A 26,530-nucleotide genomic window follows, 5' to 3' on the forward strand; every position below is an offset into this window, starting at 1 on the left:
TGTAAAGTTGCATCAGGGTCGATATGCACCTTGGGAGATTCTAGAACCTATTTGGTTTGGAGTATTTTAAGCTTAAAATAGCACCTTACAGGAAGGAATTACTCTTAAAAAAAAAACCCAAAAAACAAAACAGCGTTTATTTCCTTTCTGGCAAAACAAAGAAAACACATTTTGAGGTTGCACACCTCCTTGTTTTCACTCAGTGAAATCGCAGGCTGTTCCTGTCTGGCTTCCTCAGTCAGAACGTCAGCAAATAAACAGCTTTTCTGTTTCCCCGATCAGTGTTTTTTAAAACTTACCCACATGACATCACTCTTACCCAGAACTTCCCCCTTTTCAAACAAGAGAACATACGAAGTCAATGAACACAGAAAAATGCAGTCAGCATTCTCCCTGGCCACAGGACAGCAACGTGCACCTAAATGTTCCAGGATTTAATATTTGGATTTATGCAAAAAAGTAAAAAGAGAAAACCCCATCTGGCCTGAAAGCGGAAGTGACTCATATCTGGACAGGACAATGTGAAAAGCAGATGGACGTTATTCAGCTGTTCGCAAATAACAGAGGCTTCTGGAACTCCGGGGCTGCGGGCTGGGAGGCGGGAGCAAGCGCCCCGGGCCGGCGCCACCACCCCACCTGCGGGCAGCCGAGCTCTGCTCCCGGAATCCGCCTGCAGTGGGATTCTCCCGGAGAAGGCACCTGCAGCCACGCGGGGCCTTGCGGCAGGCGTGGGGGCAAAGGTGGCTGATGTGGGGCGGGGGTAGGGGACGTTTAATTAGGCTTCAAAGATGGCTAAACATGCTGTCAATTTTGGAGCTCAGATTAAAGACACGATCACGAAAATGAAACCACGAACAGACACTTGTCAAATTAACTACGAGTTCACAAACTGCACGTGTAACGTGGCTTTAGCTGTTTAAAATATAGAAGAAAGACTAAGTTACCGAAACTGACGGGGACTGTTGTGCTTGGTGGTGGCACGAGGAGTAGTTTTTCCTAAATCTCATGATTTTAGAAGGTACTCACTCCCACGTACACACAAACATCTAGTCACGATCCGCTGCTCGACTGGTAAAGTGACCCTATCCCTCGCGCCTCCCCCGTCAGTCCCGCAGACGGTCATCTGCCAGGCAGATGGGAAGTCTCACGACCTTCTGAAGAGTGCAAGCAAACGTGGCTAAATCTCAGGGGCTAGAGGTCAACCCGCCACGAGGGGGTGGGATCTGCACTGCCCACAAAGACGCCGAGACTGCGAGGCCGAGGCCACAGGAGCACTCGAGAGGTGGACGGGGCTGCGGAGAAACGGGCTGGGGTCCGGACGGGACACAGGCGTGCCCGCAGAGGACCCGTGGGGCCAGGGCAAGGGCACCCGAGTCCAGACCAGCCTGCTCGCTCACATTGAGCTGAGAAAGCACAGGCAGATGTGCGTGCTCCTAAAATTCTGTTTGTTCTAACTTTCCTTCTTTTCTCACTCAAGACGTACACGAGGAATCCTCTGTCAGTCCTGCAAGTCAGACCACAAGGTGGCCTTCGGCCTTCGATAAAACACCTACTTGCACTGAACTACCACTTTTGTAACTGGATCGATACCTAATTTCAAAAACCGATACACTCAAGTAACCGGAAAAGGAGGGAGGGAGCTCGCGTGGAAGAGAACAAGGGCACCGCCGGCCCCCCCAGGCACAGGCTCCAGCGTCCCGAGGCAGGACTGGGCATCTGGATGAGGGCAGGGCTGGCAAAAAGTCACAGACGGCCCAGACTGAGCCAGACCCAAAGGCCTCGCGGCCGGCAGCCACAAAGCCAGGACCAGGAACACACTGTCTCGATGGCAGCCCTGGGGGCTCCTGGTTAAAGCTGCCACGCTTGAAGGGCCACCTTTGCTGCCAAGCATCTTCAGGTGATTTTCGAGCACTGTCACATCATACTTATAAATCAGACAACTAGAGATAACGGCTTTAGTGTGTTCCAAGAATGAGTCGCTCTTTTGAAACTTTCCCTCTTTCGACCCTAAACTTTCCTGGAAAAAAGTGGGTAGTTGGAACTTTTCGGCCATAGATCTTTTACTTGATTTCAAGGTGTCTTTGGTCAAACAGTTTAATTTCTTTCATTTTTTTTTTTAAATGTTTATTTTCTAGAGAAAGAGAGCAAGTGGGGGAGGGGCAGAGGTGGGGAGGGCAGAGGATCCAAAGCGGACTCTGCACTGAAAGCAGATAGTCCGATGCGGAGCTCAGAGCTCGAACTCGTGGACCGTGAGATCATGACCTGAGGCAAAGTCGGATGCTCCACTGACTGAACCACCCCGGCCCCCTAACAGTTTAATTTCTACATGTCCCACACGGGAAACCCCTTCACAACTTACCGAAACTATGCCACGAGCAACTACAGTCAGGAAAGCATCATTTATGACTGTGGGAAAAGATGAAAAATCACCCTCCCCCCCACCCCTCACAAACATCCCCTTTTGAGTCCTATACAACGGACCCCACGGCTTCCCACTTAAAGAAAACAGAACCAGAATAACATTTAAGATGCATCCCGCTGAAATTTTTATTACTGGAATTTAGTTTTTCACTTGAAAACTGACAAACTGTATTCTTCAAAGCCTCAGCTGAATAACAATGTTCCTCAAATATCGGCTTTCTCCCTTCCGTTTGGTTGTCTGTGTTAATGGGGATCATTTTTAGAAGCACTTCTCTGGCTATTGTTAAAATCTTAGTATTCACTACTATGTTGATTAAACTGAGCCTCCTTTCTGACATCTTTTCTAGGACATATCATGTTATAGTTAAAAACTCCATAATTTGTTTTTCTTTTTTTTTTTTTTTTATCATCTTAGCTACCTTGTATTAAATTTGTTAGGTCTCCAGAAACAGAAATAAAAACAAGAGTGATGCATGGCATGATCTAAAAAACGTAAAGCTGATAAAAGAGATTTCTCAAGTAGCAAAAATAGGAAATAAACATGCACATATTCCATTTCAATGGTTAGTGATATGGCACTTGATCTAAGGGCCCGAGGAATTTCACTTATTTGTATATTAAGGCAAACATTCTATTCAGCCTTAGTATGTACCAGGCACAGCACTAACCAAGAGTGACATAAACATTACAAAGTTCAAAGCAGTAATGTCTGAGCTGGACTTCAAAGGGAGGAGCCCATCTGGGCAGAGGGACAGAATGACCAAGGTCCAGGAAGGACAGAGAATGGCGTCTGCACAAGTTTGCTCGTGGCTGGAGCCAGGAACTCAGAGGAGTGACGAGACCAGAGCAGGGACATGAGTAAACGTCACAGGGAGACACAGGCACAGACAAGGCAAGCCCACAAGCCCCAAGACAGGCCTCCTCCAGGCAGGTCAAGGTAAGCCTATGGGATCTGCTGCCACATGGGCTCAGTCTGAAACGTCTCTTTCCAGCTCAGAGACCTTGGGCAGATACTCAATCCCTGAACGAAAGGAACACCTATTCCCATTTCACGGGACTGTGATATCAACTAGGTGCACACATTTTGAGGATGGCACCTGGTGGTCAATGCTGTGACAGCAGCTGCCACCGTGCATGCCATGACATGCTTCCTAAATGGGAGGACTGTGGCCCAGCCACAGAGCAGGTCCCTGCTAGGGGATGGACTAGGCAGGAGCACCCACAGGCGGCAGAGGAAATGGTGGCCACAGTGACAGGAAGAAGACTCCATGATGGCCCCCTGGGGCCACGCCAGGCCTGTGAGGCCGAGCCCCTCGTGCGGAACAGGGATGCCTGAAGGTCAGCGCCAATCACGTCTGCGGGAAACTCATCGCAGGGGTGGCAATGGAAGTGACGGGTCCGTCTGGGCACATGGGTAGAGGCACCAGCAGGCCACCTTGGGGAAAATATTCACAGGGATCTGGGGTCCCGAGCAAGGGTCTCAGCTGAACTCTCAGATCTGAAAGTCATCAACAGATCAACAGAAGAGGCTGAGACAGAGCGGGAATGGGCGACAGAGGGGCCCGGGCCGCGCCGGCCTCTCAGGAGTGGACGAGGAGGAATTTGAAAGGAAACAAACACAGATAAGAGGAGGAGTGGGAAGCGTGTTACCGGGAGACCCATGGAGCACGCACACCAACACTTTTGTGTGCATGATGGCCCACCACTTAAAAAAGGAAAGAAACCAGGGGAGGACAGAGCTGGGGGGTCAGATAGCAAGAGAAGAGCTGACCTGTCGTCACCTCTCACGAGCGCACCTTCAGAGAGGGGGTTGCTCAGAAGGTCGCAGAGAATCCCCTGCTCTTCCTGAAGCAGGGCTGGGGGCATGTGGTGAGCGTGGGTGCACGGGACACACACAACCACAGCCCGCGGGACATGTCGGGGGGCTAAGTGGCATCCTGGAAAATGTCTCAAGCTGGCCGGGGGACAGCCCCTCACTCGTAGCAAGTTCTGACGTCACCACGGCTGACTTCATGCCATCAACAGGACATCGAGAGACTAAACAATGCCCTACACTTTGAACAACTGATACAGGCCAGCACGAGTGGCTTCGGTACTGAGCACGCTGCAAACACCACTGAGCACACCACAAGGTTCGCACGCCGCCCCCCCCCCCCCCCCCCCCCCGTGAAGTGGGTCAATAGTAACTCAAGGTAAGGGCTGAAAAGGTAAAGATGTCCACTGTCATCCCTGTAGCTTCTCTCCATGGGGACTCAGACAGCTGAGCCCTGTTGTCTTAAGGAAGCCACTTGGGATGGATCAGCTTGACTCCTACGTCTCCGAGTCAGACTTTCTTTAGGGGATGAGAAACAGCCACCCGGATGACTCTGTTCTGTGGTTCAAGTGAGAATCATTGGCTGAGGAATGTAAGCAACCAGTTTTCCAAAAATAATTAACAACGCGAGAAAGCACAGCGAAAGAGTCAAAAGAACAGCTTACTTGGAAATGCACCAAACAATGCCATGTCTTAAAAAGAAATGCAATGTCCTCGTGGGTGGGGAGATGGGCAGATAAGGGAAGCAGCAGGTAAAATGAAATCGTAGAATCTGGATTGTAAGTACTTGCTGTAAAATTCTCAACTTCACTGGATGTTTCAAAGTCTTAATAAAATGTTGAAAAGAGTCAACAGAGAAATTAAAATGATCAAAACGCCTCAGCTCCAAAAGCACCTTTGAGTCCCCAGTGCAGCCCCAAAACAGTAACCTACTACTGGTGTTTTAGAATTTGGGTTTTATTATCACGCTGCTTATTAGAATTCCTGCTCTAATTCTCTGCGGCGGGTTTTGTGTCGCCAAAAGGATGAGACTTTTGGAGTTCAAATTTTACGTTTGCTTCCGTCATAATGTTGCTACGGGACAAACACAAAATCCTCAGGGGCACCCAACACAAAGCATCTATTTAAGTAAAAAAAAAATAACAATCATTTAAAAAATCCCAGTTTTAACTTATAATATGATAAATACCTATATGTATAGACTACGTAAACAAAAACTCTTTGGAATCCTGAAGTTTAAGAATGCAAAGGGGTCTTGAGACCAGGTTTTAGAACCTCTGGCAAATGGCCTGCAGTGTAGTTAAGTTTACTGTGATGTTCAGCCTCAACAAGGATAATTTTTTAAAATAATTATTCCAACCAAGAGAACCAAGTTACAGGACTTCTTTCACCGAGAGTATCATTAAAAGTAATTCCAATCTCACCTTGTACTTTAGAACTGTTTCCCTAAGTCTCAGTAACAATGAACCGCGATGTGTGGGTTTGGGGGAAACGCATGGCAGCCCCGAGCAATTCAAGGCCCCATCAGGAACATGTGGCCCACTACCCACTGCTGAAGGCACATGTGCAAACTGCTGTCCTGTGCTCCCTACCCCGGTACTTGAAGGTCTTCACGATACGGGGCACGGGGAAAAAGGACACGATCACTCTCAACACCGACTTTGCAGACCACCACCCTGAACACAATCTGGGGACCGCAGTCAGTTTCCAGCTGCCTCTGAACTTTCATACAAAACAGACGTGAAAGTCTGACCTCTTTTATCGCTAGGGACTTCCAAGGAAGTAGAGAAAAGTCAAAACACAAGTAGAATGCAGAAAAGACAGCAAGAAAACCCTACAGTAACAACACACTGACTTCGGGTTTTGCCAGGAGTGTCACAAGAAGTGTGACTGTGAAAACCAACCTCTGTCCCCCAATTTCTGGGCAGAAGAAACATATTATGTAGGACCCCCGAATGGAGAATGCAGTGGACAGCCAAGGAGGCCTGGCTTACATGCCAGGCCTTACATGCCAGGCCTTACATGCTTCACTCCACCAATGCTAACACTCGCTCATCCGTGGGCTCTCTGTGCGCCACAGCACGCGGACAAGGGAAGGCCAGGGAGCATAGATCTTCCAATTATATTTAAAAAACAGGAATGAGGGGTCTTGATAATTATGCCTCAAGGAAAAAGCACAATGGGAAAGAAGAAGCCATCCCTCTGTATTGGGACGGTGCAGGGCACAGGGCCACGCTGGACAGCGGAGGGACAAAGGAAACACCACCTCATCGGAAGGCACTTCTCCCAGGACGACACGTACAAGGAAAAAGGATGAGAGCAGTTCTGGAGGGAAAAGTCCTTACAACTGAGTGACAACTATCCACCCTGGAGGCAAGGCCCTGCTGCGTCTTCAGAACAACAGCCTCATCCAGGAGCGGACCGTGCTCCCAGGGCTGCTATGAGGACGCGCTGCTTTAACACCTGAACCTATCTACACACATAAACATGGCAGAGCAGTTAGGACGTGGCTATTTCTGGCACGTATGACCTAAGTTAGGGATGGGTGGCTCTTGTGATTTGGTCAGAATGGGGCTTTATTTTATTTTTTTGTTAAAAAAATTTTTTTAATGTTTATTTATTTTGAGAGAGAGAACGCATGAGCAGGGTAGGGTCAGAGAGGGAGACAGAGAATCCTAAGCAGGCTCCGTGCTGTTAGCGCAAAGCCTGATGCGGGACTTGAACTCAAGAACTGTTAAATCGTAACCTCAGATAAAGTCGCAGCGTCAACCAACTGGGCCACCCAGGCGCCCTTGAGGGTTTTATTTTAAAAACAAAGTATTTATTGGGGTACCTGGGTGGCCCAGTTGGTTGAATGTCCAACTCGTGATTTCGGCTCCAGTCACGATCTCCCAATTCGTGGGTTCAAGCCCCACATGGGGCTCTGTGCTGACAGTGCAGAGCCTGCTTGGGATTCTCTGTCCCCCTCTCTCTGTCCCTCCCCCTTCTGAAAATAAATAAACATTAAAAAAAAAACAAAACAAAAAAACCCGATTTATTAAACATCCGTGAGGAACACTGTGCCTGAGATACAAACAAAAGGGGAAAAAGGCGAGTGAGGGAAGCAGCGGGTGGCCTTAAGTGTCCTGGGCCTCTTCATCACAAGTCCCCGTCCTACACATCACCTCACTCGCCTCCTATAAGTCCCCACACCGCCACTCAGCCTACCAAATGTATAGTAAGCGCAACTCTGGGACTGTCCAGCTGGTGCAGGAACCAAGGACACTCAGCTTCGTCTGAGACGTGCCCTCTGTCCTCTCCAGAATGGCGCTGTCCAATATAGCGGCCGCTCTCCACACCGAGCCATCGCGGTTGCAATGGAAATGAAATAAAGATAAACTTTCGGGGGGCGCCTGGCTCAGTTGGTTAAGCATCTGACTTTGGCTCAGGTCACGATCTCACGGTTCGTGGGTTCGAGCCCCACGTCGGGCTCTGTGCCGACGGCTCGGAGCCTGGAGCCTGCTTTGGATTCTGGGTCTCCCAGTCTCTCTGACCCTCCCCCACTCACGCTGTCTCTCTCTCTCTCTCTCTCTCTCTCTAGCGCTCAAAAATGAGTAAACATCAAAAATAATAATAATAGGGGTGCCTGGATGGCTCAGTCGGTTGAATGTCTGACTTCGGCTCAGGTCATGATTTCACAGTCCGTGAGTTCAAGCCCCACGTCGGGCTCTGTGCTGACGGCTCAGAGCCTGGAGCCTGTTTCAGATTCTGTGTCTCCCTCTCTCTCTGAACCTCCCCCATTCATGCTCTCTCTGTCTCAAAAATCAATAAAGGTTAAAAATTTTTAAAAAATAGTAATAATAATAAATGAATGATGAACTTTCAGGTCCTCGGTTGCATGAGGCACATTTCAAGTGCTCAAAAGGCACATGAGGCTGGTGGCCACTGAGGGAGTGCGGACGGAGAATGGTACATGATCTCTGTAGAAAGTTCTATAGGGTAGTGCTGCTCTACGATTTAGGACTTGTTTTGGTGTGGGGGCAGGGAGGAGGGTGCAGCAACTTTCATTTTTCCCCTTAATAAACATCAATATTTGAGATCTTTACAGCCAAGATACATATGTTCGTATGTTGCTTAGAGAATTTAGAAAAACAATGCACCTTAACTAAGATGTTTACAAAAGAGGAGAAAGTATTTAACCAGACACCATCACACAGATCTGTTTTGCACACTCCAGGGCGCCTTCTTCCTTGGGCCCCTCGCAGACATAGACTCACCTTTGGAGTGTTTCCCCACAGTCCTCTTGGGCAGCGACTCCTCCGTGGAATGTGCTGATGTGTGTAGTGCGTTCTCCAAACTATTACTCACGCTGCTGACGGGAGCCTCGGTTCTTGGAGTTACCTGGGAGGACAAAGAAGTCATATTTTCTCCCATTTGGTTCACGCGGAATGACTGTTCACTGTTACCTGAAAGTCATTTATGTTCACTGTAGTTTCAAAAGCGTATACAAAGCACATATATAAAAGCACACATACGTACACCTTCTAGAGGAGACGGATATAAAGCTTCTTGAAAACACCACTAACAAGCACTTCCCGCGAAAGAAGACGCTGCCCGTGTCCCACGCACCGCTGCGATGCAGCGGCAGCCTGGGCACCTGCAAGTACACGTGGGAGCTTGGGCCTGTGCCAGCGGTTCAGTCGCCTGCCCGGGAACCACGTCAGCCACGCTTCATGAATTACACACCTCTACCTGAGTAGAACCTTGTATTTTATTTCTTCAAGTCATACAGCTCCCTGTAAAATTAATTACACAGCAGGACTCAACTCTGTCCCGTAAAATCTTGAGTAAATGATAAAATACTCTGAACAGAACAGTAAAGAAGGAAATACGACTGGATCTCTGCGGGGCACGTACTCCAGCATCACATTACGATCCTACTTCTAGGAATTACTTGCACAAAGCACCTACTCCTGAGAAAAGTACGGGGGGCTGGGGGCGGGGGCGGCACTCACAGCCGCGGCGCCTGTAGGAGTGAAAACAGAAAGCCTCTGAAGCAGCTGTGGATAGAGACCCGACCAGACGAAGGACGGCAGGCGCACAGGCGGCCGTGGCACCGTGGGCACCGTGGTGGCAGCTCCGCAGGGAACTGAGCTCGGGCTTCCCCTCCCCTCCAGCCCCTGCCCGCGGGGAGGGGGCTCTGTGCGAATGTGCCGGAGGCAGGAGGGGACCCTGGGCACCTGGGGCGGGGACGAGAACTATCCCCCCGCCCCCACCCTGTAACGACTGTCAGTACCTGAAAATTTACAGGCAAAACACACGTAGTACTTGTAGGATTCGGAAGAGGAGGTGACTAGTACTTGACTTGTTCAGAGTCACAATTTAGGACGTGTCAAAATCTCAAAGGATAATAAAGTTGAGATTTTTAAGTTTATCAAGAGAGGTGTGCGTTTTAAAGGGTGAGAAACACTATGCTCCACACACAGGGCAGGGGGAGGTTTGGGGGAGAAGAGGAGCAGGACCCCTGGTCCCCATCCTCCCCTGGAGTCGCCGGCCCCTCGTTTCATTAGTTGGCTTCACCAGCGGGAGGCCAGGGGGCGCCCACCGGAGGACACCGTGAGCCCACTGCAGGCAGAGAGCCACCAGGACAGGACGGAGATGCCACCACGCCCGCAGGACAGTGGACGCCACATGGCCGTGTGCCCGGCGGGCTGCCGAAGCCCCTGCAGGAGGCCTCCCCACGCACACGGGAGACGCCACGCAAGAAAAGCAACCCTGCGGGGCGCCTGGGTGGCTCAGTCGGTTGAGCGTCCGACTTCAGCTCAGGTCACGATCTCTCGGTCTGTGAGTTCGAGCCCCGCATCGGGCTCTGGGCTGATGGCTCAGAGCCTGGAGCCTGCTTCCGATTCTGTGTCTCCCTCTCTCTCTGTCCCTCCCCCATTCATGCTCTGTCTCTCTCTGTCTCAAAAATAAATAAACGTTAAAAAAAAAAAAAAATTTTAAAAAGAAAAGCAACCCTGCACGGTCTAGTTCATTTGGAAGTTCACGGAACTCACGGAAATAAATCCTGACTACCCAGTACTCCTCCAAAGAGCCAAGTCTTTTGGTAACACTTACCAAGATGTTATCAAGACCGTTAAAATTTTAAATTGCTTTTATTTGTGATTTAACTAAATTGGATTATTTCCCTTAGATTTGGCAAAGTTTCATCCATTGGTCTGAATATTCTAGAAAGGAACTTCTTTCATATTGAATAAGATAACAGAACCAACAGTTAAAAAATTATTTGCAGAGCAAGGTTTTTAGTTCCAAACAGCAAATATTACTTTGGGAAGCAACTCAGGAGGTTAACCTTTTAACTCTTAGGATAAACCCAATGCACAACAGCTTGTGTGCGATCTGGCCTGATGCGAGTGCGCCTCCACGTCCCCTGGGCTACCCTGCTAAGTGCATCAAGTCCTCATCCTGATGACAGGGAGGCTCAGCCGTCCGAACGACCAACCAGAGGCGCCAACCTTGCCGGCTGGTTGGTGACGAACCTCTCCTGCACAGGCGGACACACACACACCGAGACCCCGCACACACACCACCACCCACCCTAAAGCATCCTCAACAGCCACAAAGAGAAAGGTGGCCTCCAGACTCAGCCTCTGTGGGGAAGGGGCAGGGGCAGGGGCAGGGACGGGACAACAGCACCACAGCTGGGATGCCTCTGCGAGCACAGCTTCGGGCACCTGGGCCCGGGGGTCTCAACCCCGGTGTGCGCTAACCTCTGGGCCTGGCAAGGACACGTGTGCCCACCCCCTGTCCCATCAGCATGTCCAGAGGGGGGCCAGGACCCTGGTCATGCCAGGCACCGCAGCCAGAGTCCGAAGCACGGTAGGCTGGTTGTCTGGTCAGCCCTTGCGAGGAGGAGGAGGAGGAGGAGGAGGAGGAGGAGGAGGAGGAGGAGGAACAGAAGCAGGAGGAGGGGGAGGAGGAGCAGGAAGAAGCAGGAGGAGGACACCCAGGCAGAAGACAAAGCTCCTTCCGTGGGCAGGTGGCTGGGTGAGCTGATGGGGTGGGTCTGTGCACCACAGCCCCAGGGGGAGGGGGACGGGAGGGGGAGAGCCCAGGAGTTACCCCGGAACGCCAACCACCAACATAAGCAACCACGCCCGCCAACAATATAAACACAAGAAAGAAAACTGTAAAATCATAACCAGCGGAAAAGAAATCTTTGTTCGCCTCCCTGTGCTTTCAGAACGTTTCTTCCTAGTTTTCCAAATGTTCACTTTTTCCAACCAGGCCTTTATCTTGAATTTGCTCTTTTGTTTACATTGAAAGCTCTCTTCGCCTGCATTTCCCAGAAATGCTGTGTTTGGGTTATTTTTGGTGAAGTTAATTTGCCCCATGTGACCTCCGCAGCTCAACTCAGATGCTCTCTGACTCACGCTCACAAGTGGAGCCCCAGTCATGAGCCTGATGGACACGAGAATAAAGACCTGATCGGTTCCAAATGTTGCCTCCTGCTGCGGCCACAGGAGCCACGAGAAGCACTCTCCAAGCACAAGCCTCGGCCCTTTCCACGAGGCCCCTCACTCGCTGAGCTCCTGGACCGGCTCCTCACGTCCCACCCAGACAGCCCCCCCGCCACAACCGACAGGGGACCGTGGCATCACCCGCTCCTCCCCTCCGCTCAGCCCGCTGTGGCTACCGGGGAGGGGCCTAGGGTGCCCCCGCCCCCTCGCTGCTGTCACATCTACACCTCTCGGTGAGGACCTGTCACAGCTCAGCGAAGGAGGGACTTCCCATGTGTCCCATTCACTGCCATGTCCTCTGCGTTTCACACAGCACCCGACGCAGCCCAGACACTTGACGAGGACCCCTGAAACAGGGCCGCCTCCTCCAGTCTTAACAAAAGCAGGATGAACCGAGCCAAAAAAGCACCTCTAGTTCAACGGGCAGGTCTGCATGCTAAGCTCTGTACCACACAGTCGCCCGGGTATTTTGCCAGGTCTAATCATGGGCCGCCAGGGCCGTACGTGTGAATGAAACCGGACTCCGGGGCCTGTTAGCGGCCTGAGGCACACGGTCCGCCCGAGGGCTCCTCCGGGCAAGATGTGGCCCCGGTAATGGGCCAAGGCCCCGGCTCTGGGCGCCAGCCTCCCACCGGCACCGCCGCCTAAACAGAGACGAGGCCCCTGTCCCCAAACTTCCACGTGCAAAATGCTTCTGGCGTCTGAAACTCAAGCTGTGACTCAGAAGGTCAGGTGGGGCCCGAGCCTCTGCATTTCTCTCATGCGATGCTGATGCCACCAGAGTATTTCAGGATGGTCAGAACACCCAAAGGCCCGACAACCTCCCCAGGTGGGCTGTAAAGAGGAACCCCAGCACCGCACAGACCACATCACGTGAACCCCGCGTCCCCTTCCGAGAGGGAGGGACGGAGATGCCAAAGGGCGCACACGGGCTGGTGGCGCGGCTCCTGCCGGTGCACATGCTCCCTGCTCTCAAGGGTTTCCTCGGCGCCGGCCTCCGACGAGACCGACCCTGCAGAACACAGGTGGCCTGAAACGTGGTGTTGAAAACTCACTTTAAGATTCATGGACCGGAACCACAACTTTCAGAAGAGAGTTTTAATTTTTAAAAAATCGATTTCATTAAAGATCATTCAAAGTCATCGGACAAGACAAAGCCGGGCAGAGGGCAGGGCCCGCAGCAAGCACTCGAACGTTCGACATGGCAGGGAGGGAGGGAGCTTCTCAGAAAAACCCAGTAAAGCGGTCGTTAGTATGTGGAGAAACTGAAGGCTCGGTGTCCTAGTTGTGCTGTAATGTAAACGAATCTTCAGTCACCAGGGTAAGACACTGAAGGGGCTGCAGCAGGCGACAGAGAGCCCCCTTTCTCCAGAAGGCAGTGGTCTTCGACAGTGAGACCCCCCGGAGACCCTCCTGGGGAACTCCTACAAAAGACGATGGCCTTCCCTCACCATGAAGTTGGAAGTTCCCAACTTGGCCCTCAGTTGCACGCGAGCACACTCAAAACTGCTTCTCTACAAGGTCCTCCACAGCAGTGACACTCGCAGTAGCAAGACACAGCGATTCGGTGCTCGTACCGTGGGGCTGGAAAGTAGGTGATGATGATGCGCGTGTACAGAGCCATAAACGAGAGGCCGGTGAGCCAGGCTGTGCCGTGAAGGGGTGGTGAAGACGGGACTCCAGCTTAAAACGCAGGTGTGCGTGGAATGCCTGAGATGTGACACACGGCAAGAGGCCACGGAGAATAAAGGAACGGAAACGACTAGAATTATGAGCACCCTTTACACCGTTCTTACCGTGGATGCAATCTGCTTGTATCCACCCCAATCTGCTCCACCCTTCTCTTGAACAGCAGAAGCGACCGGTGCCCATCACGACTCTCCCCAAGGTCAGTGGACCAGTAGGGGGCAGTCCCAGTGCGGGTCACACCCGGGGACAGCAGAGCCCGCTCGCGGAGGCCACAGCACTGGTTCCAGCAGCCCCTGCTGGCTGTGACGGCGGCCAAGATCCAACTCGCTCAGGTCCAGTCTCCCCAGGCACCAAGTGGGGATTAATGGTGCCTACCTCACTGGGGTTTTGTGAGAATTTCAAGTAGCGGCTGGGCAAACAGTCAATATGCAACATAATGTCCGCTGCTACCGTCACTGAGGCGGCCGGTCCGGTTGGGAAGCGGGAAGCCAGCGGCACAAGTGCCCTGGCAGAGACCAGCTCTGTGAGAACACCCGGAAGAGACACCTCGGAGGTCCTGGCGGAAAGAAAACCTCTTCCGTGAGGCTGATTCTCCCCAAGGGCAAATCCACTCCACCGTCTGTGCCCGCGGTACCCAGGGACGGGCTCCAGACGGCCACCGGTCCCTGTGCCCCTGCGTTGGAATCGGGGGCCTCCCTTCTGCAAACACGCGTGCCGCTTTTCAAAACCGGACTTCTCCATGACAAGTGACCACGTGCTCTACAACTAGCACGTGACGGCTGACACGATTATGTGTCGCCTGAACCACAGCTCCGTGACATGCTCTTCAGGGCCAATGCTCCCACTGTTACGATGGGAGCAAACTCAGCCCCCAGTAGCAGTGGATGTAGCCATCATGCATCACACCGGGACAGGACCTCCAGATCTACCAATCCCTCTGGGAGTTCCCTCTCCTAAGAACACAGTCGGTGACACAGTCATAGGTCTGTGTGCGAGGAAGTCTGTCTTAGCTTTAGAAGAGCAGAAAAGGGGTGCCTTGCACAGCGGGTGGTGTGACTCTTGACCTCAGGATTCTGAGTTCAAGCCACACACGGGGTGTAGAGATCACATAAAAATAAATTCTTTTTTTTTTTGAGAGTGTGAGTGAGCAGGGAGGGGCACAGGGAGAGAGAATCTTAAGCAAGTTCCATGCTCGGCGAGGGGCCCAATGCGGGGGGGCTTGATCCCATGACCCTGGGATCGTGACCTCAGCAGAAACAGATGGATGCTCAATGGATGGAGCCACCCAGGCGTCCCATAAAAATAAAACCTCTCCGGGGGGCTCCGTTGGTTGAGCGTCCGACTCTTGATTTCGGCCCAGGTCGTGATCTCGTAGTTCACTCGGTTCACGGGATGGAGCCCCACGTCGGGCTCTGCACTGACGGCACAGAGCCTGCTTGGGCTCCTCTCTCTCACGCTCTCTCTACCCCTCTCACACTTGCATGTGCTCTCAAAATAAAGAAATAAACTTAAAATAAACAAATACCCAAATAAAATCCTCAAAAATAAATAAATAACGAGCAAAAAATACATATATAAATAACAAATACCCAGCAAGGTTAATATCTACGCGTGTAAATACAGATCTACATGGTTAAATATTATGCAGTCTTTAAAAAATAACTTCAGAAAACAAAAGGCACAGGAATGCATAACTTGTCAAGGGTGCACGCACACAGACAGGCATTAAAGAAAGAAGAAAAATGTACCATAATGCTGTAGTGTTTATCATCTTTGCGCGATTTTTAAAAAACATTTTTCTGTTTCCCAGTTTTTCTGCAAAGAACGGTTACTCTCAGAACTAGAAACGAGTTAGAAGCCACGAAGTCTCAGCGTAAGTTAACCTCCTACAGGACGGGAACATAACAGTAAAACAGAAGCAGCTTCTGAAAACCAAACCCCGCAGCTCACCCCCGAAAGGCTGTCTCCTACTCTCAGAGGCGCTGAGGGGCCATGACAGGCGGGGCAGACGCTGCCAGGGGACTGGGCATGGGAGACAGACCAGGCAACACCTAAGCCAATTCCAAGGGAGGACGCGAACCCTGTGGCTGAGGCCGAACTGGAGGAGGAGCCACACCAAGCGGAGGAAGGGCCTTCCGGGCACAGGAACAGAAGTGTGGAGCCCCGAGGCAGAAAGGCCTTCACGCCTGAAGCTTCCTAACGCCAAGGGGCAGCAGGGCCGGGCCCTCGGGGACAGGCGTGAGTTAGTTCCACAGGCTCTACACACCGAGTCATTGATTTCCAGTCTATCTTCCAAGCAGCTCACCTCCACACCGGAAAGAATACCATCTGCTAAATACTCCTAACTCAATGGGAAAAAATACATAAAATCAAAAAGCAAAGTGATTTGTAAGCATTTTACTAAAATAGTAATTATGCGTCTCTCAAAACCAGAAAAAGAAAGTAGATAGTTTAATAGTGAAAGCTATTTGCTGACTTAGGCCAAGTGAAAGCCAATGCTAACCAGAAACTGTTTTCCACATAAAAACGTTCCTTTTTAAAATGTCTTACCCTGCAGCTGTACTCATTAAAAATGAGAGACAAAAAAAAGATGACTGCTCAAAATCTCAGTGAAAGGTACCAAACCAAGCTCTCGGCTAGAAGGGTCCCGGCAAAGTGACCGTAAGGCCAAGCCCCGCCAGCAGCCTGCAGAGCAGGCCAGCCTCTAACAGCCCGCCCAGCCCTCGCCCTGCACACCGGAGCAGCTCTTACAAATTCGGATCCCAGGGCTCCCACCGCAGGCCAATGAACTAGAACCTGAGGGGGCGGGTCAGGTACGAACGGCTCCTGGCGTCCGGAAGCCCCGCCAGGGAGGCTCTGCAGTGCAGACTCAGCCTGGGTCCCAAGCCAAGAGCCCCAGCTGCTAAAGATGGGATCTCCAGCCACACACACCTGCACAGCAGGTTAAAATAGTGCCCGATCCGCACCCTCGGCGGCAGCGAGGACCTAGACAGTGGCTCTAATGGAGCCTGTCACACTGCAGGTGCTCAACAAACAGCACAATTTTGTGCAGGCGTGGCACCAGGGCTTCCGTCTGAACGGCCACACCCCCGGCCTCCTAGTCTGACTGCACCTGAAACGCAGTGCCAGCAGGCTTGGTGTCTTCTCCCGGGAACAGGTGGCAAACCCAAGGTGCGGGAGGGGAGTGAAAGAACTCAGCGGTCGCTGGAGAAAGGCGCAAAGCTAGAAGGAGCAACAGGCGACCGACCTCGAGGGAGCACACAGATGCACTTTTACAAGCGGCAGTTTAAAGGGCACGGCCGCCCGGGAACACCCAATCTTCGTAAACTCCAAGGCAACACTGCGTGGGAATCTAAAACAATGCGTTCAGGAAGACATCACCCCCCCACTTCTGGAAAAACTTAAGTCGTGTGACCTGTGTGGGATCGAAAACGGGGAGCAGCGGTCGTCGTCCCCCCTCGTGTGCACTCAGCCGCCTCCGGAAGGGCGACAGGTGAGGCACCCACCGCAGGCTGTCTGTGCCTTCAGACTTCTGACATCAGGTGCATCCTATACACGCTACGGTCACTGTGCATGTGTGTTTGGGCCACAACGATGTTTAAATATTGGGGTTTTCTCTGAGAAACCGTCTCAGTGTCTGGCAGTAACAGGTAAGCTGTGCCACAAGGACCATTTTGGTTCCCAATATAACATTCACCTGCTGAGACGAACCGTTCAGAGCGGTCAGCACGTTAAAACGGTTGCTTGATGACCCCCGGGAGATACTGGCCACGGCAGGAGTTAGGTTACAGAGCATGCAGGCGTCCAGGACGGGAAAGGACAAGCACTGAAACAAGCTGGAAATGAGCAAGAAGCATCTGGATGAGAAGAAGAGTGTATCAAAGGTCCAGAAGGTATCAGTAAAACACGCCCTTGGGTTTTATTTCTATAGAAGCCACAAATCCCATTTAGTGAGTCTTGACTGGATGCCTATTAACAGCAAAACAGAGATGCTCAGAGTCAGAGACCAGACCCCTATGGTTAGCCATGCAGGGAAAGGTCAGGCCAGAAGCGGCTCAACTGGATTGAACAGAAAAGACACAGAGGCCAAGAAATTCCAGACTGACCTCCTACAACAGATACAGCAGATCCTCCATCAACAGGTAAATGGTATCTGCCCCTAGGAGCCGCTTGATGATGGAGGGGGGGGGGGGGGGGGGCGAGCTCCAGATGCCCAGGGCCCCTGGCTTTGTTCCTCAGCACCCACTCAGGGCCAGGATGCCTCATGATCACCCCACTTAACGTTCTCAAACGACCCTCTTATCTCATCATCTCATCGGTTTCTCCTCCACACAGAACCTCATTCTTTGTAAGGACAAATGTCACCATTACTGTAAAACCCTCCTTCCCAGCCACACCTCCTTAGAGAGAATCAGTCCTCCCTGCACTACGTGGCCCATATTTACCACAACATTTGGTTCTACGTTCAGTAAGGACAGAGTATTTGGACCAACCTTCTTGCCGAGAACCGTAACTCCGAACAAAGTATAAAAACCAATAAACTGAACACGACCAAAAGAAACTAAAGAAAGGTCTACACTTAGAAAAAGGGATTGGTACCAGGTGTGCTTCATGTCCCCTGGGCCCAGTCCTCACCAGAAAAAGCAGCAGCCACAGCTCAGACAGCACTCCTCAGTCCTACCGCCCTGACGAGCCTGAGATCTGGTAAAATATGACAGCGCTGAGTGAGGGAGAAGACTGTGACAGAAGAGTGTCCGAGAAGGGGACACGTCTAGACCTGCATATAAATTCTGCCCGCACCTCTGCGTGAGCCCTGAATTAGGCACGCAGGCCCCAAGGAGCCAAGCTAAGACCAGACAACCAGAGGTTGGGGCTGCTGGCCAGCAAAGGAAGAGAGTTCTGGGGTTTGGGTCCGGCCAAATGTAGTACCTGCTAAAACAAACACAACAACAACACGATACTCTGCAGGAGGACCAAGCAAAACCCAGAGCTTGTACAGGGTCTCACTTGCAAAACCCAAGGGGCAATCTGTAAGCACGAGATACATAAAGAAACAAGAACAAGATCCAATACAAAGAGAAAAAGGAGGCCAAGCCCAAGAGGAATCACACGCTGGAATCAGAGCCAAGAAGCATTAAGTGACTGTTGTTACAAGGCTCAGAACATAAAAGAAAATGTATGTGACACAAGAACCAAAGAATATCTCAGGAGAGAAATGGAAACTCTTAAAATATGAAAATTCAGGCAGCAACTAAGGTGTCCCACAGGAGGTGAACGCATAAACTGTGTGCACCACACAATGGAATATTACTCAGCAATAAAAAGAGCTGTCAAGTCATGAAATGGCATGAAGGAAAATGAAATGTTATCTGAAAAGTCTACATACGGTGTGACTCCAGCCAGATGACATTCTGAAAAAGGCAAAGCTATGGACACAGGGAAAGACGAGGGGCTGGAGGCAGGGAGGTGCGCAGGCAGAGCCCAGAGGGCTGTCAAGGACAGTGAGACCGCTCTGTGTGATGTCATGGTGGACACCCGTCCTTATGCGCTTGTCCAAACCACAACCTGTACAACACCAAGAAGGAGCCTTGATGTAAACCGCTGACTTCAGGTGATTACAATATTCAAGTTTTCTGTGAACCTAAAACTGCTCTAAAAAAATTAAGACTTAAAATCATAAAAAAGGATCCAAGTAGAAATTCTAAAATAAAAAAATGCTATTTCTGAATTTAAAAATCCACTAGATGAGCTTGGGGCACTTTGTGGCTCTGACCCTTGATTTCAGCTCAGGTCACAATCTCACAGTTCGTGGGTTCAAGCCCCACATTGGGCTCTGTGTTGGCAGCATGGAGTCTGCTTGAGATTCTCTCTTTCCCTCTCTCTCTCAAATAAATAAACTTTAAAAAAATCTATTGGATGAGCTTTACAGCAGTTTGGAATTAACAGAAGACTTGCAGAATTTCAAGACAGATCAACTGAAAGTGTCCAGCCCGAAACACAGAGAGAGAAAAAGACTGGAAAAGAAAAGACAAAAGTTTCTAGCACCTGTGGAATAGGAGACTTAATGTACCTACAGTTGGAGTCCCAAAAGGGATACTGAGATATCGAGACACAAAAAACTATGGAGAAATTATGACTGACGATTTCCCAAATTTAGTAAAAGACATGAATTTACAGCTCCAAGAAGTTCAGAGAGCACCGAACAAGATAAACTGAAGAGAGCAACGCTGGGCTGCCCCCATACTGCACAGGCCTCCCCTTCCTTAAATGCTGGAGCGAGACGGTCAGCAGGGACTCCTACATCTGGTGACGGGTCCCTGCAGCAACACAGGCAGAAGCAAGACACTCTTGCAGGCACGAAAACTAAGGAAATTTCGAACATGCAGACCCAGACTCCAGAAAATGCTGAAGGAATTTTCCAGACTGAAGGGACACGATAACAAGCAGGCTTTTTTTTTTTTTAAAGTTAATTTACTTTTGAGAGAGAGAGAGAGAGAGAGAGAGAGAGAGAGAGAGAGAGCGCGCGCGCAGGGGAGGGGCAGAGAGAGAGGGAGACAGAATCCGAAGCAGGCTCCAGACTCTAAGCTGTCAGCACAGAGTCCGACGCGGGGCTCAAAGTCGGGATGGTGAGATCATGACCTGAGCCGCAGTCGGACGCTTCACCGACAGACACGCAGGCGCCCCCAAGCCGGCTCTTTAGTGAGTAATGAAAAGCAGCGGAAAGAGCAACTATGTGGGCAAACATAAAATAACATTTTCTTCTTAATTTTTAAAAATACATCGTATTAAAGCAAAAAGTGGTCTCACGCTGCGGGGCTTACAGCTAGTGCAGAGGTAATACACAGGACAACCACAGCACGAAGCGCGGAGAAGGTAACTGGCTGCCATACGAGAGCGCGACCCCGACATCTGGGCAAGCGGGCGGCACCCACTCCAGTGCAGCACCCTGCCCAGGGTGTTCCCTGGACCCACCACCGCAGATAATGCCACAAGGCTCGCCGGGGGCTCAAACGGAACTCTACGGTCCCGCTCTGACGAAGGTTTAGCACAGGCGACACCAACCAGGACCAGGGGAAACAGATTTAAAGGTGGGAGGCGGGGAGGAGGAGGGGGAGGCTGGAGGGTGCCGAAGGGGACAAGTGACCACAAGAGGCGGTGACGGGAACTTCTATACCTCGACAGGTATGCGCTACAGAGCTTCCCACATTTACCGAAACCCTGACAGGGTGCCTTCTGCGCCTTTCTCCAGATGAAGTTCTCCCGTGAGCAGGTGGACGCAGGGCCCTGCGTGCACAGCGGTGAACTGGTGGCACCACCAAGGCCCCGGAGAGCCGCGGCCGACACCCGCAGGGGCCGGGACAGCCCCCCCCCCCCCCCCCCCCGCCAACACCACACAATCTTCCGCTTTTCCCCCTTTTAATAATAAAGTAAAGCCGTTTTAAGATATAATTTTGGCTTCACATAATAAAAATAGCCCCTTATGTCCTCTTTGGCAAATTACTTACACTTAACCTGTTTGCGTCTGTTTTGTCACCGCTGAAACGGGGACGGTGGCGGAGCAGTCACGAGGGCTAAGTGAATAGGTTCGGGGCGCTTGGAGCAGTGCCTGCACACGGCAAGTGGCATTCCCTCCCACCACCTGCTCCGTCCGCCGTCTCTGTATTGAGAATTCAGCAAGAAGGTCATTTGACTGGTAAACCAGCCTCCTCGCCACCAACACGAACGCGTACCAGGTCACGGGCCTCACGCCTTCGTGAGCTCGAACAACCGCCCCCCACGGGTGCCCTCCGGCGAGCAAAGGTGCCCTGCAGGGACGAGCCCGCTGGGGGGTGGGGTGGGGGGCTGCGGGGCCAAGAGACCCCAGACCACACCCCGGATCTCACACCACACGGCAGGGCGCGCGACTCCAGCCCGGTGCCTACGAGGGGGCTCGTGGACTCTGTTAGCGCGGCACAGCCGGGCTGTCAACAGTGCCCCCAAGACTCCACATCCTGTTGAAATGCCCAAAAGACATGGGAGAAGGGATCCCCTTCCCCGTAAATTAATTCTCCTCCCTTTACAAAGTTATTTTTTTCTCGTCTAGACTAAGTTTCCAGAAGTTCCTACATATACATGCTTTAATTAGATTCACTGTGAATCAGTATGAAACCTGAGGATACATTTCTTTCCAGTAATTCTACTGAAGCTTTTATATAAAAGTCCCGAATAATTAAGACAACGACTCTGTAACGCTCCCTCCTAATGAATCTGATGTCAATGTTTAAAGTATAGAAAATGCAAATGAAACTTTAATTGGCAAGACGAATGGTTATTAGTTTATCGCCATTCTACACCAAACAAAAACAGCGGGGCTCTCCGCGATTTACACTTTTGTAAACAGCAGCCTTGCAAAGCTCCCACCACCACTCTGACACGAGACGCACAGGAGGCAGGTCTACACAGCACCAACAAGCGCTCAGCAGACTGGTCCATACACCTGGCTCTGTCCTGGGGTAGTATCACCCAAACTACCATGTGCAGAGAGGTGCTCCCACTGGAAGCATTCGCGTGCCAGCTTTTGAAGAATAAAGTAGAACGCTGACGTTAAAATCCACTAGAAACCTACAGCTACGTGATATATGAGAGAAACAACCAATGAACAAAAGCAACCAAGGAAGAGTACGATTTGGTAACAGGTGTCACTGACAGGACCACAGAAAAGCACTAAGGAAAAAAAGTTTTCACTAGGGTGGCTTTTTTTTTTTTTTTAATGTTTATTTTTGAGAGAGAGAGATCAAGAAGCACAAGTGGGAGAGGAGCGGGGGCGGGGGGGGGTGGAATTCAAAGCAAGCTCCATCCAGGCTATGAGCTGTCAGCACAGAGCATGAAGCGGGGCTCAAACCCATGAACCGCGAGATCATGACCTGAGCTGAAGTCAGACGCTTGACTGACTGCGCCAGGCACCTCATCTTTTTTGGTTTAGTGTTTATTTTTGAAAGGGGAGAGCACAGAGAGAGGGAGACAGAGAATCCAAAGCAGGCTTTGCGCTGTCGGTGCAGAACCTGATGTGTGGCTCGAACCCACAAACCACAAGATCATGACCTGAGCTAAGTCAGACGCTTAACCGACTGAGCCACCCAGCGGCCCCTAGGGTGAGCTTTCATCAACATCCAACACCTCCCTCCCACTCAGATTTCACAGATGCTCAGGACACAGCCCCTGTGGGGTGGCAGGGACCACAAGGTTCTGGACTGAAAGAGACGGTCTCTGCCCTCCAATAAGTCAAAGTCTGGTGATGGAAATTTAAAGAAACACACTTTAATATAGTAAAAGATATAGGACAGAAGGAAGCCATAGAAGGCTTGTAAGTGTAAGCCAAGAACTGGGGGCTGGGGAGTCCCAGGTACCAGGTGTCCTGTCTGAGAGGTCAGAACCTACGAAGGTTCAGGGGAAAGAGGGATTGCAGTAAACATAAGGAACCTCGAGTGTAGACAGAGGTGAGTACAGACAGGCAGTAGGCAGATCACAAACGCTGACGCACACCATGCTAAGACCTGCACGCCAGAGAAGAACAATCCTATCGGCATCTCACCATGGCACCTGTTGTTAGAGGCTACGAGTGGGGTCAGGGGGACAGGCTGTCACAGTAGACGAGACCCAGTCAGTGGGATGGGTTGTCACAGCAGAGTAGACCCTGGTCATGAAGACGGGCCGTCACAATAGACTAGATCCAGGTCACGGAGATGGGTTGCCATAGATTAGACCCCGGCCAAGGTGAGAAGTTAGACATGTCACTGTGATTTCTAGGAAAAGTGAAGGTACCAAAGTTTCAGGATAATTAAAAAACACAGCCACGAGTTATTTCTTGCAGACTTTAAACAGTGACATCAGCCTAATTCTAAAGGGAGATAATCACTCACTTGCGTGCCAGCATGCCATCTTGACTCGGGGGAAGGAGTGGAGCTCCACGAGGCTAGGGGTTGTGCTTGATCCCTGAAGACTATTTTAATCTATGCCCGGGCTCCCTGGCAAATGGCCCCAAATCTAAGTGCGCCTGCACAGAAGTGTGCCATAGATGGGACCATCGTGTCAAGTGTGGCGGGAAGAAAGAGAGGGAGAGGGACAGACAGGCAGGGCAAACACTGACTTGGACTGCAGTGTCAACAGAGCAGAAACCCACTAGGATGCTGAGGACTTGGTCACTGACTGGAGGGAGACCAGAGAAGGCCAACGACAGGAGAGGCATGGACTTCTGGCTGGGGGTCTCGGGGCCGGGGTGAGGCGGTCAAGGACAGTTAGAGGGAGCTTACCTTTGGGCATACTGAGCTACCTGGGACCTCCAGCTGGAGTTCAGATCTAGCTGGGCATGCAGATTTTGAATTCATCAGTGAGAATACCATCATCAAAAGGGCAGGAAAGCCGAGAGACTGCAAACACTGAGAGAAGCAGGAAGAAGGGAGTGTACTGCGGGAATGAATGGAGGCGGAGATTCTCAGCAGGATGCTCAGCCAGCCCAGGAGCCTTTAAGCCAGCATCCAAGGGAAGCACCTCCACAACCACATTTGCCTTAAAAAAAAAAAAAAAAAAAAAAAAGAAGCACCCTCCCCTGGAAGATAAGAAAGATAAGGACTGAAAAGCATGCAGCGAATCCTTCAAATAAGAGGCCATCCAGATAAAGACATCAGTGAAACTGAATACACAGAGTTTAGAAGTCACCCCACATATACATGGGGAGGGCAGCATGATGGCATCATTCAACAAATGGCACTGGGGCAACTGGGTTTTCATCTGGAAAATATAAAACTAGCTCCGTACCTTACCCCAAATCAATTCCAGATGGCTCTGTTAAACGTAAGGAGGAGAAACCGCGCGAGTTCTGTACCAGAAGGCACCCCAGGGAAGGTACACGGCATCACAGGCGCACGGCCGTAATCCGCCGCGGGCGTGATGATGTGTACAATGCAGAAAGTATAAAGCATTTCCACTGATGACACAAAGCCCAGTCGCCACACAAGATTGATAAAAAGAGCGCTAAAAAGAAACCGCGTGGCAAAGTCAACAGGCAAGAAAAAAACCCCGGGAAAACAAATACTTGCCACTTCTACTAAAGACAAAAGGACAACTTCCTTGAAACTTAAAGAGCTCCTAACAATAAAGATCAACAACTCGGCAGAAAAGGGCAAAGGATATGGAAAGCTTGCCAAAAATAAAATGCTCACTTTTTTAAAAGTTTATTTATTTTAAGAGAGACAAAGAGTGAGCGGAGGAGGAGTGGGGGCAGGGGTGGGGGAGAGACAGGCTCTGAGCTGTCCCTGCAGAGCCTGAAGCCTGCTTCAGAATCTGTCTCCCTCTCTCTCTGCCCCTCCCCTGCTCAGGCTCTGCCCAGCTCTGTCTCTCTCAAAAATAAACATTAAAAAAAAGATGTTTTTTAATGTTCAACCTCACCCACGAGGGGGCTCACCCATGAGAACAAACGCACCCCACCCTCAGAGATGCTGCCCCCCAGCCACGACCCCCGCCCCCTCTGCCGCTGGGAGGTGTGCAAACAGACGCTCACACATGCCACCCTGGGTTCCAGAAGACGGACTGGGGCAGTTGCCTGCACTCACACAGAGGCACACACCCCGTGGCCTACCAGCAGTCCCATTTCCAGGTTTCTAGTCCCCGGGTACACACGCATCCAAACACGAAAGGCCACACGCGTGTCATGTGTAATATGTAAATGACTGGATTGTTTACAATAGTGGCATGGGAACCAAATGCCCTCCCTGGGGACCCACGAAACCACAACGAAGACGCTCCATGGCCTGATGTGGACTGCATGTCCAGAACAGCGGCCAGGGGGAAGAAAGCAAGGCACAGACCTGTGTGCGGGGCAAGGCACCAGTCACCTACTTGTAAATACACGGCAAGTTCCTCTGGAAGTTTCTACAAGGAACAAAGAGAGAGACAGAACTGGATACTAGGAAAAAGGTAAGAAATCTCGTTTTTTTTACGTGCGAAACAACAAGTATCAATACGCGGGTAAAGGAGAGAACGCGGCCCACACCTCGCAATGTCCTGTGTGTCCTTCTCCCATGTGTGGAGGAGGAGGGAGATGTTTCACTTTTGTCTTTTCAGTTTGCACCTCTGGTTCTGTGTTCTATTTCAATTTTTTTAACAGTTTATGGAGTTCCCTTTAATAAACATAGATTTCGCCAAAAAGGATGGAGGCAAAAGCCAGGTTCCAGGAGGCCGAGGTGGCAGCGGAAGGTGAGCCGGCTCCAGTCTGTATCGTCTGGGGGGCCGGGCGAGGGGCAGCACCTGTGGGAAGATCCTGTCTGTAGATGTGTGCATAGAAGGTTTTAGAAAAATGTGCATGTGCTTACAAGCATGTTAAAACGTCAGAAGGATACACAGCAAGTTGTTAAAAACGGACACTCCCGACAAGTAGGAACGAGGTTGGCTGGGGGAGGACTTGCTAACGAAGGGACAGACAGTGGACAACGTGGAAGGAAGGGGTTCTGCTGTTTCCGAGACAGGTAAGAGGCCCATGACAACACTGATGTGCCGAGTGGAGAAACAGAGGAGGTCAAAGACCAAGGCGGGGGACTTGGGGGGAAGTGGGAAGGGCAGGAAAGGACAAAGTTCAGACACCTGAGCTAACGCCCTCCCGGAGGAAACAGAAAGATGTGACCACAACAGAGACTGAGGGACGAGCCCGTGAGAGGGCCTGTCACGGAGAGAGGCGCTCTGCCTCAGGACCTCAAGGAAAAGTAACAAACGGTAAGGACGCACACAAGACACTTTGGGGGCTCGTGATTTTTCTATGCACCCGAGAAACACCCACCTGAAATCCCAAACACGCTTACAGGCGAGATGCTTAGTCCAAAGGGTCTCTGACATCCGAGTGCCCACCCCCACCCCCAGTTTAGAGTCAGGGCCACAGGCCTGCGCTTCTCCTGGGGGCCGCACTGGCAGGCCGAGGCCCACCCCGTACGGCCTGATCACAGATCGGAGTGGCTGCCAGAGCATCAATCATAGGAAAGATATTCGGTCCGCCTTTGTCTTCACTCTAGACCACCTCAGGCCTTGTAACTCAGAACAAAACAAACTGCTTAAGAATTAGCCTATTTTATACCATCCATTC

The 26,530-nt window shown here is 51.1% G+C and overlaps 1 protein-coding gene across 3 annotated transcripts in view; it reads right to left on the reverse strand.

The window, feature by feature from the left end:
* Positions 1-26,530, reverse strand: part of ZCCHC14 (zinc finger CCHC-type containing 14) — a 56,221-nt gene that overhangs the window by 24,141 nt on the left and 5,550 nt on the right. For all 3 annotated transcript variants that reach the window (XR_007149500.1, XM_047846207.1, XM_047846206.1), the window contains exon 2: positions 8,491-8,614. Coding sequence is in view for 2 of the 3 variants with exons in the window: in XM_047846207.1 (XP_047702163.1) it covers positions 8,491-8,614 (124 nt within the window). In the remaining variant the exon portion in view is untranslated. The remainder of the gene's footprint in view (positions 1-8,490; positions 8,615-26,530) is intronic.

The sequence above is a fragment of the Prionailurus viverrinus genome, unplaced genomic scaffold, assembly GCF_022837055.1.
Source record: "Prionailurus viverrinus isolate Anna unplaced genomic scaffold, UM_Priviv_1.0 scaffold_38, whole genome shotgun sequence".
Classification (NCBI taxonomy): domain Eukaryota; kingdom Metazoa; phylum Chordata; class Mammalia; order Carnivora; family Felidae; genus Prionailurus; species Prionailurus viverrinus.